The sequence below is a fragment of the Ochotona princeps genome, chromosome X, assembly GCF_030435755.1.
Source record: "Ochotona princeps isolate mOchPri1 chromosome X, mOchPri1.hap1, whole genome shotgun sequence".
NCBI lineage: Eukaryota > Metazoa > Chordata > Mammalia > Lagomorpha > Ochotonidae > Ochotona > Ochotona princeps.
In genome coordinates, this window is record NC_080865.1 from 51604956 (window position 1) to 51623522 (window position 18567).

At 35.4% G+C, this 18567-nt stretch overlaps 1 protein-coding gene across 1 annotated transcript in view; it reads left to right on the forward strand.

Moving 5' to 3' along the window:
• The window catches only part of LOC101530799 (uncharacterized), a 315911-nt gene that overhangs the window by 200193 nt on the left and 97151 nt on the right, over positions 1–18567 (forward strand). Inside the window, 3 exon segments of the mRNA XM_058659130.1 lie at positions 4484–6855; positions 10879–10961; positions 13354–13387. Of these exon segments, the coding sequence (XP_058515113.1) occupies positions 4484–6855; positions 10879–10961; positions 13354–13387 (2489 nt within the window).

Here is an 18567-nt window from a genome sequence, read left to right on the forward strand (position 1 = left end):
TGGCTTGGTCCTTATTACTGATTTGGTTTATATCTTGATTATTGGTCTATTTAGGTTTTCTGTCTTCATGATTCAATTTTGGTACATTGTATGTGTCCAAAAAGCTACCAATTTCTTCTAGACTTTGCAATTTATTGGCATATTAGCTATTTGTGGTAATTCCTGATAATTCTTTTTCTTTCTGTAGTATTGGTTACATCTCCCTTTTCATCTCTGATTTTATTGATTTGATTCCCTGCTACTTTTTAAGTTAGTTGGAGCAATGGTGTTGATACATTGCTTTTTGCTTGTTTTCCTAAATAAAACAGCTCTTTGTTTTCCTGATTTTCATAATTTTTTCAATTTTTATTATTTCTTCTCTAGTTTTTATTATGTATTTTCTCCTACTAATTTTGGGTTTTGTTGACTCTTGTTATTCTAGGTCCTTGAGAAGCATTCTTAGATTATTTATGCCTATTTAATTTCTTGATGTAGGCACTAATTTGTGTGAACTTTCCTCTTAACACTGCATTTGTGGTATCACAAATTTTGATTTGTCATGTTTTATTTGTCATCTTTATTCATTTTGAGGAAGGTTTTATTTCTCTTTTAATCAGTTTTGTGACCCACTATTTAATTAGATGCATATTATTCATTATCCATGTATTTGTACATGCATATTTTCTAGAATTTTAAGTTGTCAGTCTCCAAATTCATCCCACTGTTTTCAGAAAAGATATATGGTATTATTTCATGTTTTTTAATGTGTTGAGATTTGCTTTATGCCCTGTATTATGGCCTGTCCCAGAGAGTTCCATGCACTGATGAAAAGAACATCAATTATGTGGCTGTGGAATGAAATTTTCTTTAGATTGCAATTAGATCTGCTTGTTCTGTAGTGTGGATTAGCCCTGTTGTTTCTTTGTTGATTTTTTTTTTGTTTACTTGATCTGCCTATTCATAAAAGTGGGTTGTAAAAGTTCCCAATTATTATTGTATTGAAATTTGTGTCTCCCTTTGGATACATTAACATTTGTTTTAATTAGTTAAGTTCCCTAATCTTGCATACATATATATTTACTGCAGACTTTCTGTTGAATTGAATCCTTAATCTTTACATACTGCCTTTCTCTGTCTCTTTTCACAGTATCTGTGTTAAAGTCTGTTTTGCCTGATATTAGGATATGTATTCCTGCTTTGATTTAGCTTTCTGTGAGCATAGAATATCTTTTCTATCATTTCACTTTCAGTCTGTATATTTTTGTTAGCAAAGTGTGTTTCTTGTAGGGATCAAATAGATCAATAATGTTTGCTAATGCATTCAATCAGTCTGTATTTTTTTAATTGGAAAATTTAGGACATTTACATTCAAGCTTATAATTTATAAGTAAATTTTATGAAGATATGTTCTGCCTTCAAATTCTTTCATTATGCTTTCTCTGTTTTTATTTGTAGCACATATGTATCATTTTTAAGGCAGGACATTGTGACAAATTCGATTATGTGACAAATTCTTTCGATTCCTTTTTTTTTTTTTTTAAGGTATTTATTTTTGCTTACACCTTCCTTCATAAATGAGAGCTTTGCTTGGCATGGTATTTTTTTTTCTTTTAGGACGTAGAGCATCTCCATTCTCTCCTAACCTATAGTAGAGTTTCTATGACAAACCGCATGGCAGTCTATTTGGCAGTGATTTGAAGATTAATCGGGTGTTTCTATGATACACATTTCAGAACTTTTTCTTTATGTTTTACTTTTAAACCTTGGCTATTTTAAACACTGGCTATTATGTGTTGTGGTGAAGATCTGTTTTGATGTCTAGTTTGACTTGTATATGCTTCCTATACATGGATACTCCATGCTCCTCAAATAAGGGAAATTTCCTGCTGTTGTTTGATTGAATAGGTATTCTTCTCTCCACATATTCAGGAACTCCTTAGACATGTATGTTTGGTCGTTTTTGTAGTAGCTCATTAATCTCAAACATGTTTTTCCTTTATTGAGCCATCCTAAATTCTTTCATTGTTCCTTTCTTCCTTCCTATCTTTTCTCCTTCCTTCTTTCCTTTCTTTTGTTCTTTCCTCCTTTCCCTTTTTCCCTTCCTTCACTTCTTAATTTTAGCTACTATATATATGTATATGTATATATTAATTTACATTACAGTTAAGAGCTTAATGCTTTAACAAATAAAAAGTTTAACAAGTAAAAAGCAAAAGGACCGTAGTTTAATTGGAATATAGGCAAGGGCTATAAACAATCAAGTGGAAAGATGGCCATTTCAAACATAAACACTAATTTTAAAGTAATCACAGATCATTAAAATGATAGTAATACAACATTCTTAACCATTGGTTTACCAGAGTATAAGGCAGAAATTGACATAACCATATTCAAAGCAATGTTAATAAAGGCATTTCTTTTTTCTCTGTTTCTGATTTTTTTTTAATGTTAGCCTGCCATATATGAAGGAAAACACTTGGTATTTGTCTTTCTATGTGCAGTTTGTTTCAGTCAACATGATATGCTGCAGTTTCACCAATCTTGTTGAAAATGGTACTAAATTTCCAAATCAGGTGCAGTAGCCTAGTGGCTAACGCCCTCACCCTGCATGTGCTGGGATCCCATTTTGGCACCGGTTGTAATCCCAGTAGCCCTATTTCCCATTCAGCTCCCTGCTTGTGGCCTGGGAAAGCATTTGTGGATGGTCCAAAGCCTAGGGACCCTGCATCCACATGGGAAACCTTGCTTCAGATCAACTCTACTCCAGCCATTGCAGCCAGTTGGGGTGCAGCTTGTTAGACTGGAAAATCCTCCTGTCTGTCTGTCCTCCTCTCTATCTGTCTTTCAAATAAAAAAAAGAAAATAGTAATAATTTCATTCTTTATATAGCTGGATTATAATCTATTGTGTATGTATTTGATTATTCCTTAATCCAGTGATAGACACTTTGGTTGTTCCATATTTTGGTTACTGTGAACAGTTATATTGGTTATAAATATGGTGCTGCAAAATATCTCTGCTACAAATTTTTCAAGTATTTTGAGCATGTGCCCAAAAGTTGGATGGCTAGTTTTTATGCAAGATTACTTCTAGTTTTTAAAGAAATCTCTATACTTTCTTCTACCATGTAGAAGATGTAGATTCTCACTCAAGGTGTTAAGAATTCCGCGTGCAGAGAGAAGTTCAGCGCCCAAGCCATTTTCAGCTACCATTGAAACAACTGCTCTGGCACCACGTAGTGCTGAATTGGGTGTGTGACACCTAGGGAACTCAGTTTGTGGTGAATAGCATTGACCCGAAGGAGCAGCACAGGTCTTCCAGTGCCAAAACTATTCCATTTCGGTCATTAACTTCACATACCATCAGCTTTATTAACAGCTATCCCGGAAACCCTGTTTTGTCCCTACTCGTCCTATGCCCATTGAGGCCTCAGTAACGAAATCAAGCACACAAACAAGGATGTAGCTTCTCACTCAAGGCGCTAAGAACTCCACATGCAGAGAGAAGTTCAGCGCCCAAGCCATTTTTAGCTACCAATGAAAACAACTGCTTTGGCACCACATACATTTTATGTTTGATACCAGCATGAAAAGGTATTCTTAGGAGTTAAAAAGAGTGGCAGAAGTAATTTTTCGTTTTAAAAATTAAGTCATGTTCAGTTGTATTTTATTCTGCCTCTTTTCCTGAAAAATGTTATATAAGGTTATCTCATAATGACAGTAAAGCTAACATATTAATAAGTACCAAAATTTATAAAATCACATATTAACAAGTCCTTCATATCTATAGATATTAATCTTTCATATTAAATTTTACATAAGAACATTTTGCTTTTTTGTCATATCAAGTCCAGGAAAGCTTTATCTTCAAACAGGGAGACTTCATAAGTCATAGACACTGTATCTCAAGAAAAGAATAAATTTCTTTTAAAAATCAGAAAATAATAGATGTCTGTAGTAACCAGGCCGTGTAGAACAAAATTTTATTTCAGCCAAATAATTCCAATGAATTCCTATAAAAATGTTCTTTCTAAAGAGTGAACAATCTGTAAAGTGAAAACATCTGAGATAAATGACTTGTTTCATTTTCTGTGTCTTCATACGCTATGTCACAATGATGCTTTCCAGTGTTCACAATTTACAGCTTCAATTTGTACATATGTAACTCAATAAAGAATAGTCACTACTGTTACAAGCTATCCCCTAAAATGAAGGGCAAACCCAGTTGATACAACATAGTTTTTTAAATGTTAGCCACTTTCTAAATACCAACATGTAAACTTGCTTATTTGAGAATTACATCTTTATTGTATGAGAAATTATGCACTAATTTTCCTCAACCACTGATCTCATTTTAACTCAAAAATTGTATGACTTGCAAGTTTTTTCGAGTGAATTCCAAGCTGTATTATATTTTTGTAATGTATTGTGAGCATCAAAGTCATGCTTTACTATGTATCTGTTTACTCTTGCTCACCATTTTTTAATTCTTCTTTTTCTATTAGTTTCCAGAAGTCAACTTGTGAGCTACCTGAGTGGTGAAAAAATCACGAGGGCCAAAGAAACTTCTCCAACTGTTAATGACAAACAAAAAGAACAAAACCCTCAGCAAAGTCACATCCCTTATCCAGATCCATTAACATTGAAGGATACCACACATCACGGAAATGCCAGCTGCAAAATTTCCGTCTTTAAGAGCAACTGTAAGGACGATAGATACACACACATTTTTCAGAGTTCTGCTTCTTCATTGAATACTATTCCTCTTTTAAGTACTGAAGCTTATACTTCTGATATTGCAATGCCTGAATGTCATTCAATGTCCATAAGCCCTAGGTCTGTTTTACAATCCACAACTGAAAGAAATAACATGAAGTCTTTGGGTATGAGCACTCAAATATGTCTCAGATGTTACATGGAAATCAGTGACTCTTACCATAAGTGCCTTATGGATTCTGATGATGACAATTCTGACCGTCATTTACATTGCAACAGCCCTGTATCACCACCTCCAGATCCTGAGCTTCCTGTGGACTTTTTCTGTTCTCTACAAGAGGGAGATTATATGTATTCTCTGGATTTAACTTCTCGTTTCCATTCTGAAAGTGTCTCAGCTACACAAAACCTCATGAGCTCTGCCATTATCCAGCTGTCTCACATGAACCGCCCAGATACCATGGACTGCCGTAATATTCCTGATCTAGACAGTATCATCAATACTGGCAGTATGATAGGCCTTGAAAATGAGGGCAAGTCTAACCTTGCTGGAAAATCCCCAAATGAGTCCATTCCTGATGATAGTAAACTTGTCAGTGATGAAAACCTCAAAGATAAGGATAATACCAAAAGGAAATCTGCTTCCAAAAGTCAGACAGAGCATGATGATGATACAGACTCTGAGAATAAGACAGAGGAGGAAGAAGAAACAGATCCTGAAAATGAAGACAATGATGAAAATAAGAAGGATCCCAAAGATAAGTCTGATCCTGATAACTCAGATCCCAAAGATAGGGATGGTGGAAATGATACCAACGGTGGATCTGATTCCAGGGATGATGCTGGCCCTACACATGAATCTGATTCCAGCAGTGATGGTGACCCTAACAATGGAACTGATCCCGATAACGAATCTGATTCTAACATTGATAATACCGGCAATAATAATGGTAACTCCAAATATAGCACTGATGCTGAAGAGGACAGAAACACCAATTCAGATCTTGACTGTGGCCTAAATAATGTAATTGATCATGATGGTACTGCCAACTGTAATGATGGCACTAATCCAAAGTGCTCCTTTGGACCTCAAAATGGAACTGACAAGGACTGCTCTCCCTATCTCAACAGTAATACTGGCCCTAGCACTTTGACAGCCAGTGAATTTTTTTGCATTATTGGCTCTTGGTCCCAGAATTTCAGATTTATTCTCAATAGCCTTGATCCCAGCAACGCTGGCGTTGGCTCCAATAACAGCCCTGGCCCCCAAAAAGACCTTGACTCTAACTATAATGCTTGGTTTCATAATGCTGCTAATAGTAGTGTCGTTAACCATAGCATCAATCCTGACTTTTATTATATCATCAATCCTGACTTCAAAGATGGCACAAGACCCACCAATGCTGTTGGCCACAAGAGGGCAGTTGTCCTGGACTCTAACTCAGATGTTGACTATGTCCCAGAATCTACACAAGCAGTAGGTTCTAGCTATGTCTTCAACCAGATCTATATTTCTAGAAATAATTTGAGTTTCACAGCTGTCAATGCTGATGCCGCTAACACCAGCAACACCACTAGTTACAGTGGTGCTTTTATCCATAGTGATGCTGCGATTTATGCTATAGACACTAACCATATACATAAATACACTCATTTCATTTTCTTCATCTTTGTCATCAACAATTATAATGATATAAATACTCATAATGCTTATACTTTTACTGATACAACCAATTTAGAAATCAACTGTAGTTCCTCTATTTCTATTTTTTTTGAGGCAAACTCTCATACCTTTTGCACTACCACTAACTATGCTTCCACCTCCAATACTTTCACAATCTTTCAATTTCCTGATACATCAAATTACACAATTTTTGTTGACCACAAATTTTGTGCTCAACCGAGACACTCAGTTGGTTCCATGGATTCTGCTAGCTTTAAGCATACCGCTAGATCCAAAGTTGTCCTTGATGCCAAGGAATCTGGCATTTTTACAGATATCTCTGAGATCCAGAATTCCACTGGTATCAAGGATCTTACCATTTTAAAGATTCATGCCATTCTGAATTTTCGACTCCCTAGTTTTGACTTTATAGTGGACGCTGAATCAGCAGATGTTGTGAAGTTTGCCATGCCATCAGGTGCTGTGAATCTTTTTAAGGTAAGTTTTTATAAATTTAGATTTTCAGTTTCTTCTCCATTTCCTATAATTCAGTATTTAGATCATTGAATTAAGCCTGAAAATTGTCATACTTACTTAGACAGGAAAGCTATGGAACACAGAAGATAAAGTATCCACTATTACCATTTGTCATTTGAACCCTAAATCAAATAGTATGATTTTCCATTTGCAAGATAAGCCTATACAGCTGCATAATAACAAAGCAGAATGGTTGTACTTTGGGTGTTTGGTCTAGCACTCAGTCAAGTGTTACATAGATCATAAAGGTAGTGCTAGTCAGACAACCTAGCGAATTTTTTCCTACCTTCTCCTGCATACATGGCCTAATGTTGATTTTTTTTTGTTCTGTGTGAAGAAAATAAAACCAAATAAACCTGAAATACCATGGATCAAACCATCTTAAATGATAATCTCTTTAAATCACATTTTATTAAGGAATCTGAAATAGTTATGATATTCTAATCTCTCACTTAAAAACAGAATCAGAGTTTACTTTGGTAGAATGATATGAGAGAGCAAAGAACTTCTTTGGAATTTAAGTGTGCTCTTCATATTATTTCTCTCAAAATATCAGAAAATATTTTATGAGTAATAAATCTTTATCAAATGTTTTCTTCTGGCACTCTGAATTGCATACATAAATTAAGATTTCTAATTATTTGAGAAACTATTTTTGACAGCAGTTAAATAATGTTCTTTCTGATGACATTTTAGCTATGTATTGTCATTGTGGTGTAATTAAGTTGGAAGGTATTGACTTTAGCCTTGTTACACTTCATTAGTCATGATAAACAGATAGTTAATTTGGATTGTTGTGTCTGTGTGTGTGAATCTTGAAATAATCACTTTGTCTTCAGCTAGCATGTGTAATTTAATGTAGCTGCTCATTTAGAATGAAACATATTATTGTAACCAAACTGAAAGTACAAAAATGAAATCGGTAATGTTTTCTTTAATAGAGAACATTTTTTTTAACCAAGAGAATACACCTTTTTGGAAACAGTTGTACCTACCTATATGAGCTTACAGTGTTTCCTTATGTAAACTTAAGGTTAATGTTGGCCGATGACAAGTAACAACACTAATACTGCTCAAATAAAGCTTTAATATTAGAAAGAAGAAATATTTCCAGGTTGTGCCTTACAAATAAAACTTTGTAGCAGTATGAAATAATTTCAATATGCTTTATTTTACAGCTTTCATGCCTTTTACTGAAGGAAAATGTGGCTATGATAAATTTTAGCATATTAGTCTTTACAAAGTGTACATATCATTTTGCAGTTCTAATCAAAGCATCCAGGAATTTTGTTTTCTAACCAGGGGTGTGTAAGGCATTATGCTGATTGTATTGCTGTCACATGCAATACAGATATTGCACATGGAAGGCTTTTAGCCCATAAAATTTACCTCAACAGAATATCTGATCAAATAAACAACATGCCCTAGATACATATGTTCCAGGTTTTATAGTGAGCTTAAGTAATGGAAATATATTCAACTACTCTCCACATTAGTTTCATTTTCAATGGATAGAACTTGAGAATAAATTCATGAATATCTTGAAAAAACATGAATTTTGTATTTCCTCACTAACAAAACTTTTGATGGAGGCGTAGATGATTACCTTCCTTTAGAAATTTAGTATTTCATTATTTTACTCATTTAGTATATATTCATCACTAGTAACTGTGACGGAGAGAATAGAAGTGATATCCATTTACAAAATTTTACAAGCAAGAGAAGCTCATTTTAAAGAGAATAAAAATCCCTGCGAACCACTAAGTGACCCAAATAATCAACTTAACATCATAATGCATCATAATGCATAATCATACTATTTGTTCTGTTTTCAATCATTCTTTCCATGAGTATTTAATAGAAAATGGAGAAGGTTAAACCATTTTATTGATACATGTTAGAATTGTTAAGAACACAATTTCCATCCCCTAAAGAATTCATAGGCTACTTAAAAGAAAATGAATGTCTATTTTGGGTAAAAGCTATATGAAAACAAAGGAAATGTTACCTCACTGAGTTTCCAAAATGTTTAGAAATATTTATGTATGTATTTTGTAAACATTATTGAAGTTTAAAAAAAAATGAGAAGTGGAGAGAAGGGAAAGGAGAGAGCGCTCCCACCTGAGTTTCTTCTCTAAATGCTCGCAATAGGATCTGGGCTGGAACTGAATTTGATAATTGGATATTCAATTCTGGTCTCTAGGAGGGCAACAGGAGCCCAGGCACCTGAACCATCGCCACTACATTCCAGAATTAGTTTTAATAGGAAACTAGATTCCGGAGCCACAGCCAAGTATCAAATATAGGAATTCTGATGTGGACATAGGCATTTTAACTGGTGCATTAACCATTAGGCAATATTCTTGACACTGAAAAACATTTTAGATGTTCGTATCACAGCATGTTAGTAGAGTGTTTAAAACAGTTGGAAATATGTGTGCGTATGTGTGTGTGTGTGTGTCAGATATGTTGTTTATCACTGTTATACTTGTCAGGAATAACCAAATACATTTCTAACTCCGAAAATTATTTTTTCTTTTTGCAAAGGTTAATACTAACCTTTATGGGTGGTGGTATTAAAACTACATTACTCAGCATCTAGTGTCATTTAATAAGTCATCCAAAAGTTATTTGACTTATGTTAAATGGTATAATTCCTTCAAGAGACAAATACTAAGGCTTTTATTTATAAATAAAATGATTCAGTGTTATCATTGGTTTCATTTCTTAAAAGATTAGACAAAAATTGGCATCATTTAAAGAAGTGCTCATTTCTAATTTATGATGTATCTTTATATATAGGCAAATTTACAGAGAGGAGAGACAGAGAAGGAAAGATCTTCCATCCCCTGGTTCAATCTCCAAATGGATGTAATAGCCAGAGTTGAGCCAATTCAAAGAAAGGAGCCAGGACCTTCTTCCTGGTCTCCCAAGTGAGTGTAGGATCCTAAGGCTTTGGGCCATCCTCCGCTGTTTTCTCAGGCCATAACAGGGAGTTGGATTGAAAAGCCGTGGGCCCAGCGTGGTAGCCTAGTGACTAATGTCCTTGCCTTGCATGCCTCGGGATCCCATATGGTCGCCAGTTCTAATCCCAGCAGCCCTGCTTCCCATCCAGTTCCCTGTTTGTGTCCTGGGAAAGCAGTTGAGGACCACCCAAAGCATTGGGTCCCTGCACCCACGTGGGAGACCGCTTGGGGAGTGAATCATTGTATGGAAGATCTTTCTCTATGTCTCTCCTTCTCTCTGTATATCTGCTTTTCCAATAAAAATAAATAATTTTTTTTAATGAAGCCATCAAGACACAAACCGGTGCCCATAAAGGAATGTCAGTGTTTGAAGGTAGAGGATTATCCTGTTGAACTATGGTGCCGGCCCCTATTGTAGATATTTTAGATAACAAGAATGATTCAGTAATCGTTCTGAGGAAAAAGATACTACCCTAAATAATCTATTACATCCATAGTTTATAAATGTGGAATTATAATTGAAAATTATCTTAACATGTACCAGTAAAATGTGTCCGGATTTCTGCTCCAGATTTCTCTTAAATTAGCACCTCTAATAATCGCTTCAAATATTAAACAGAATACATGCTTTTATTTTTAATTTAATATTTGAGCAATCATGTAAGTAAAACTTAGTTCAAGAGAGGTTAACATTATAATACTGTATCTTCAAAAAGAGTATTGGCTAAACTGGCTAAAAGTTGTTGAAATTTGATTTTAAATTTGAAATTTGATTTTAAAGTATAGCATTTCCTTCCTGATCATATAATCGTGGGAATACATTATTAAGTTCAGTCTTTCACTGCAGTGTTCATTAAAACAAATCTCAGTTAAGAATTTCCTCTAGAGAGGTAACTATAGTTCCAAATAATCAAGGCAACATCCTGCCAAATAGATTTATGAGTAAATATTTTATGCGTATATAGAAATAATATTTTCCATTCTTAGCTTTTTAGAAGTACGGTGTGTTTTCTTACAGTGGAAGATCTGTTCTGTAGGGGTTTTTCATCTAAGATCTGAAAAAACTACATGCTATCTAAAGATAAAGGCAACATGCTCAAGGTCTGTTAATTGTTTAAACTGCTTTGGTGCCATCTGCCTACTAATCCTTCCCACAATCCCTTTCTTATATCACGTTTACTATATTCAGGGTACTCAGATTCTTCCATGCTCTTCTATTGCTGGATTCTTTTTCAAATATGATAGATTCTACCAAGTGCTGAGTTGATACAGTCTAATAAGTTAGATTTTCCTTTCGGTAAAAGTTAAATACCTTACATTGAATTACATGCATATTGAACATCTCAGAAATTTTCGTCTTTCAACAATGTGACCTGTTTATACTTCTCAGATTAATTTGAGAGAAAACAGTTGTGCATCTGGTTTTAAAAAAAATCAATGTCTCAGACTGAATGCAGGCATCTCCTTTATCTACTCCATCTTTGGTTTCTTTGAGCCAAATACAAACCTACAAAGACCCCAGTGAATCCTCCAAAGGAGAGTTATCCTAGGTTCAAAGGCCATCATTTTTCCTGATCCTGTTACAGAAAATCTGTGCCACTGACTTTCTTTATGTAGGAACTTCAAAAAATTTTTTTCCGAAAAATTTACGATGGTGGCTGCAGGTTCCTCAACCAAGTCACCACAATTTTAGCAAAAGGATCAGTGATATATCTAGTCAGTAGAGAAAAGCAGATCATGCCAACTGTAGTTCAGAAATTCATCAAGACTAAATCAGGGTAATTTTAGTACTGTGAGTCAATATCATATATCTTACATAATTGACTGAATTGGCATTTTCTTTCATCAGAGAATAACTCGCTACAATTATAAAGTCCAGAATTCTTGCTGTATTGATACAAATGTGGACATGGTGCATTCTGTAGCTACATAATGTATATATGTATTTGTCAGATTTGATAACCTGAAACATCTATATCTGAATATAACATTTTCTATGCTTACAATGGCAAGTAGTAGATTATATCTTTCAAAATTATTAAGTTAGACTTTGGATATATTGAGTATCAAAGTGTGTGTGGAGTTATTAAAAACCATATTATTAAAGTTTTTGACTCATAAGCCATGTCAACCTATATCCTACTAAAAATACTTGGATTTGTTAACTGCGATGTTTAATGGATAAGTAATGTTGACACAACACATTTTTTTCAAATGAAAAGTGGAGGTAAAAATGTAGCAGTAATAAAGCAGTACTTTTCAGGTGAAAAAATGTAAGTAATATTATTTGGAGAAAGAAAATTGTGGAATAATAAGTATGACTACTATAATATTTACTTTTTAATATTTATTTTATTTGAAAGGCAGAGTTGCAGAGCAAGAGAGGGACACATACACAAAGAGAGACAGAGATAAATCTTCCTTACTTCATTCCCTCAATGACCAGAGCTGACCCAATCCAAAGCCAGGAACCAGGAGCTCCTCCTGAGTCTCTGCAGAGACCCAAACACTTGAGTCATCCTCTACTGTTTTCCTAGGCTACAAGCAGAGAGATTCATAGAAAATGGATCAGCTAGAGCTCAAACCACAAGGGATGCTAGTGCCACAGACAGAAGCTCAGCCCACTATGCCACGGCACTGTTCTGCTATTATTTTTGTTTGTTTGTTTGTTTATTTTTATCATGTCATTGAATCTCAATATATTCTGGCTCATATAAGGCCATTTATAATATATGTATTTTTTTTATTCATTATCCTTTCAATTCCTTGAGCTGCTCCTTTCTCAACACTTCACACTTACACACACAGCCACCCCACACATACACTTGTGTACAGTTGAAGATGCAGAGTTTTCAAAGTTACAAATATCAAAAACATAAGTAATAAGTGTTGTTATTTGGTATCTTGTCTCTTTCCTACCCTGAGGTCACTCTTTGTACCCAGTCTGTATATTCCATTCCGGAAGTTACAAAGCTGTTCTCAAACCACTTACTACTTCATGATGACTTTGGAAATTTAGCCTTATTATTTTTTTTACAAGAAGCCTGCACAAAGTAAACTTTTATGATCAAACAGCTATAAAGTGGTAGCGAATCAGAGCTTATAATTATCTAAAAAAATTTATATATTAAAAATAGTATATAACTATAGAGGTCAAGTATATTAAATATTATATAAGTATTTCAAAATGGGATTAAAAGATAATGTGGTTTTTCTATAAATCTTTTGAAGGCCTCGGTATCTATTATTATTGTTACCTATATCACAAAATGAGCATTACTGTGATTTAATCTTAGTATTTTAAGAAGTAGCATTATCCCTGTAATTTTAAGATAATCATAGTAGTTTCTTGAGTGAGAGTTACAAAAATCTCAATGGTCATTTTATCCAATATTTCTGCTAAATAATTATTTCAAAGTATTCTAAGAATAAAAACGTATTTTTGCTTTTGTTGCCCCTTTTAACTCCCCAGTTTCTTTTTATCCTATTACAGCTCAACCTCCAGACAGGTAGCAGAGAAAACCTTGGCCCTTGATTAATGAAAAGAATACATTGAAATGGAAAAGACAAAGGCACAACCAAGAAGTCTTTGAGGATATGAGAAAATAACTTCAAAAATGGCAGCGATTCCTGAGCAATGTTTATTATGTGTTAACCCCCATGTCCACTTCCCATTAGATAACAGTGTTTTTCTTGTCTGTTGAGGCCACCAATGTTTCATCAAGCTACAATGTGAAATTGCCCCCATATATCTGATTTGTTACCAAAAGACTCTGAAATTAGGAAAAGACACACTGTTGTCTTTTCTACCAATCATATAAAAAAATCTGAAATTAACAACCCAAAATGTAGTCAGATTTTTCAGTCAGAAATTTTTGTCATTAATTCTCGGACTCCAGAAATATACATTTAATTTAATGATGGCCACTACAGATTTAAAATCACTCATAATAAGCAACCATTTGACTGTTAATGCTGTTTGTTATTGTCTTATGGGCATGGTATTTAAAATTAAAACAGATGAGATGCATCAGTATGGTGTAGTGTGTGCTTAACTTGCTAGTTATCTCATTCAGCCTGGTTGACCAGTGAGAACTGCTAGCATATGTCCATTACTAAAAAGTTTTATAGATAAATGGGTTTAAGGAAACTACCTTTGGAAATCCCAGGTTTAAAGTCAACAAATAGTGTAGATATTTGTTGTTGTTTTGGCTTTTTTAAATTTTCATTTCATTTTATGACACAATTTCATAGGCTCTGGGATTCCCCTAACCCCTCCCCATGCCCTTCCCCCATGGTGGATTCTTCCACATTGTTGCAGTATTACAGTTCAAATTCAGTTAAGATTCTTTCATTGCAAGCATGTACCATGCATACAGTCCAGCATCTTATTGTCCAGATATATTCAACAGTTTCTTGGGGAGACCATTTCTGGTCTGAAAGCAGAGCTGGCAGAATATCATCCCGATCATTGAAAAGCCACAACATAATATCAACAACAATTAACAAGATTATGGAGTTAATTGACATGGTATTGAGTGACCAATATGTTAGAAAATGTAAATTCCTAACCAAATCCTGTGATTACTTCATTGACATTTCAATTTTAGTTTATATACAACCGGCTGCTATACACCTTAAAATGGTTATGGGGTATTATTCAGCTGTCTCGTGTCTATTTTCATTTTAGTATTTAGCAGTTTATAGTGTTGAAGCATAATTTTTACTGAACTTGATGGATTTAAGATAGTCCAAACGGGCTTATAACTCTAACAAGGCATATGTCAACAGTTGAGGCACAGAACAGTTTTAGGAGGAGTGTGCTGAGAAATCTTCAATACCTTAGTGAGGAATAAAAAATCTTTGTGTCCTACCTGGTAAGGTATAGCTGAATTCACGCTGACCATTTCCTGTCTGTTTCTGAGCTTTCCTTGTTTTCTCTGTCTATCTAATCTAATTTTGGGGGGGAAGGGGGGACTCCAGAGCCACCCTGGTGGTCATTGCAAGAGAGGGTGGGGATCCATTGGCTTTTGTTCTTAAGATTTCTTTAAAGAGAGATACTGAGAGAGATCTTCCATTAATTAGATCATTCCCTAAATGTCTGTCTCGGCCAGAGCTGGACCCATCAGAAACCAGAAGCTTCTGAGTCTCCCACATGGGTACAGGGTCCCGGTCATTGCACCATCCTTCAGTGCTTTTCCAGGCATAAACAGGAGCTGGATCAAAAGTAAAGCAGCCAGGACAGAAACTAGTGCCCTTATGGGATGCCAGTAGGCAGAGGGATAGCTTACAATGCAGCCATGCCAGCCTCTAAATGACAGTCTTGTTCTTCAAAAAAAAAATGTATTTTATTATTCCATGATTCAGCTCCACAGGTTCCTGGATTTCCCTTCCCTTAGCCCCAATCCAAGCCCCCCTTCCCCCACTAATTTCCACCATATCATTAAAATTGTATAGTCGTTTACAATCAGTCATAAGTCCATCATTCTGAGATTTAACTGTATCCTGACATTATAGGCATAAATGAAATAGTTTTAATAGTACGCGGCAAAACAACTGAAGTGAAATAACTAAAGGAAAATTGAATTTCCATTCTTTGCAGTTGGGAACAATAGTTAGCATTCCATATGCCCTTTAAAAAGCACATTTTAATGACTAATATTTGTCAGAAACACTTTGAGGACTATAGGATGCATAAGCAATCAAGTCGTGATTACCTGCCAAACCTTTCTGTAAAACCTACACAATTATCCACCCCTTGAATTTGATAAATCATCTGAGTAAATCTTCCCACTTTGTCCATGCCTTGATATAGTTGTGTATATAAGCACCATGTTCTTTCTGGTACCTTCCTACACTTATTTAACTTTTAAAAACTCAGACATCTACAGGTAATATTAATCTTTCCATTCTCGAGTTTCTGTTCTTCAGGTGGACTGAAAGAGATCTTTACACATTTGGGGAACCAATCATAGTTTGTCACACATCAATAACGCTGTGCAGATGGGGCAGTGATAGGAAGTAAGATAGGAAAGGACAGCAGTAATCTTGCCTGCCACAGGAGGAAATTTAGATATCATTGCAGAAGTGATTAATGATCTTTAAAACATTTTTAGCAGAGTAATTGTTGTGGTGTGATTATGTTTTTTAGAAAAATAAGTATATATATATATATATATATATATATATATATATATATATATATAAGTTTAGGATTATTCCCAGCTTTCTGACTTAGATAATGGAAACTGTGCCATTAACTAAAGTCAACTGAGGAACAGTTTACACTTAAATAGCTGAACGATGGACATGTGAGTGTTTATGAAGAAATATATTGCTGCAATAATATGGGGAAAATCAGTGAAGTGGGGGGGGGGACTTGGGGACAGGGGAAGGGAAACCCCAGAGCCTATGGAGCCATATTGTAAATAATAATAATGCAGTAAAATGAATAATGAAAAGGGAAAAAAGCATGCTTGTGGAGATGATAATGTGGGTCTGTGGTAAATTGAGGTGGAGATGGATTCCTGAATAACAACCAGTTAATGGTGTCCCAAACTCACTTAAGATAAAATCTAATATTTAATATACTTCAATTGAATAAGAATAAAAAGCACCACTATTGCAATCTTTAGGATTGATTCATGTCCCCAAAGCACTGTGGGTTCAGCATGGAGCTACCTAAGCAGCAAATCAAAGAACCAAAATCCCAGAGCTCCCCGGCCGGGCAGGCAGCAGGTGGAGCCTAGCGCCAAATGGCGCACTACCAAGGAGATCATAAGGAATTGGAGTACCTTTGGAGGCCAAGAACTCTGAGGTCACCCACCCCCATTTGAATCTACCACATGGGATGGAAGAAGCCCAAGTCTTGCCTTGCAGGATCCAAGGTCATCGGAACAACAACCAGGAGCACTGAGTGGTCCGCAGAAACAGAAGAACAGTAAACTTCCTTCGGGACTAGGGAGAGGAACTTTCTCTGGTCCTTGCCTGGTTCCAACTTTGGGTCCCCATCCCCTCTCGTAATGACCATCAGGATCGCTCCAGAAACCCCTCCAAACAATCAAACAAATAACAAACAAACTAGAATAGACAGAGAACAACAAGGAAAGCTTAAAAACAGAAAACGGTCAGTGGGACACAAAGATTAATTACTCCTCGGGGGTATTGATGATTTCTCTGCACACCCACCAAAGATTTTAAAGATTACCCTGGGCTCTTCTCACAATCAACAGGGTTGTCTGGGAAACAGAAACACCCAACACTCCGAACAGAATTTGATTTCTCATATATCACCATCTGAGTTTATTTTTTGGCAGATGAACTGACAGAGTCACCCAGAAATCATGCACATTGATTCCTAAAGAGGATTTTCCATGAACAAATTGCCAGAAACTTAAAGGCCATTGAGGTGACCGTATAGAGTCACAGAGTCATTCAAGAATGCAGTCCCAGCACATAATAGCTCATAACATACGAGTGTTACAGGAACAGGGTCTCTGACATTTGGAGAAAAGAGCCAAAATTGTAAATCAAAGTACTGACTAAAAATTGAAGTACAAAATTATAAGTGCAAAAAATAATAACAGGTGATTGATACATAGATCATGTAAATCTAACAAGTGGGGTAAGCCCTCATTTGAAAATTTCCTAAAAGTTTTCATGAAAACTACAGCTATACCATCATCAAAGCTATTCAAGTAACTAAGTTATTGGTATTCTTTTCAGAAATAGGGCTCAATAACACCTGTTTAATCAAATGATAATAACATTCATTGCTTCATAGCAGTTACTGTCAGTGTGGGGAGCATATCACATGGGGACATAATATCATTCATACGCACTCTCCCTAGGATTCTGATTCATCCTGTCCACCCTTCTGAAGTGCATAATACTGCCTGCTCTCCAAACATTCCTAATTGACTTAATTAGCCAGTGTTAATTGTCATCTTAATTTTAGGTTCAAAATGCAAAAGGATAGGAACTGCTACTCCAAAGGGGAAGCTAATTAATAAAACATTAGTCACAAATGTCTCTTGATTGAATTTTAAGATTTCTTTTGATTGGAAAGGCATCTATACAGAAAGAAAGAGACAGAAAGATCTTCCATCTATAGATTCACCAGCCAAATAGCTGCAACAGCCAGAGATGAGCTGATGCAAAGCCAGCAGCCAGGACATTCTTCCAGGTCTCCCACGCGGGTGCTGAGTCCCATTGCTTTGGACCATCCTCTACTGCTTTCCCAGGCCACAAGCTGGGAGTTGGATGGGAAGCAGAGCAGCTTGGACACAAACTAGCGTCCATATGGGATCCTGGTGCTTGCAAGGCAAAGATTTAGCCACTAGACCATCACACTCGGCCGCTCTTGATTGTGTGTCTCTACCACATATTTCTTTCTGTATTTAGTTTCTTAAATCTAAAACTGTGGAGAAATGAAGGATTTGTCCATGTCAGGTTTTCTTTTGTAAGTTTTTATGTTTAATTTAAGGAAACATTTAAATTGTCTTGAGAATTATTGAATTAATGTAATGTTCTTACTTAAAATTCCATGCAGTATTCCCACTGGAGAACAAAAAAAGAGATTACATATTTAATCATTAATAATTATTACGCATTACACATAAACAATTCATGAGATAAAACAGTTCTATCAGGAGTTGTCTTTAAAATGAGTGGGGAATGCTGGAGACAAGTCATATATATGTTTCAA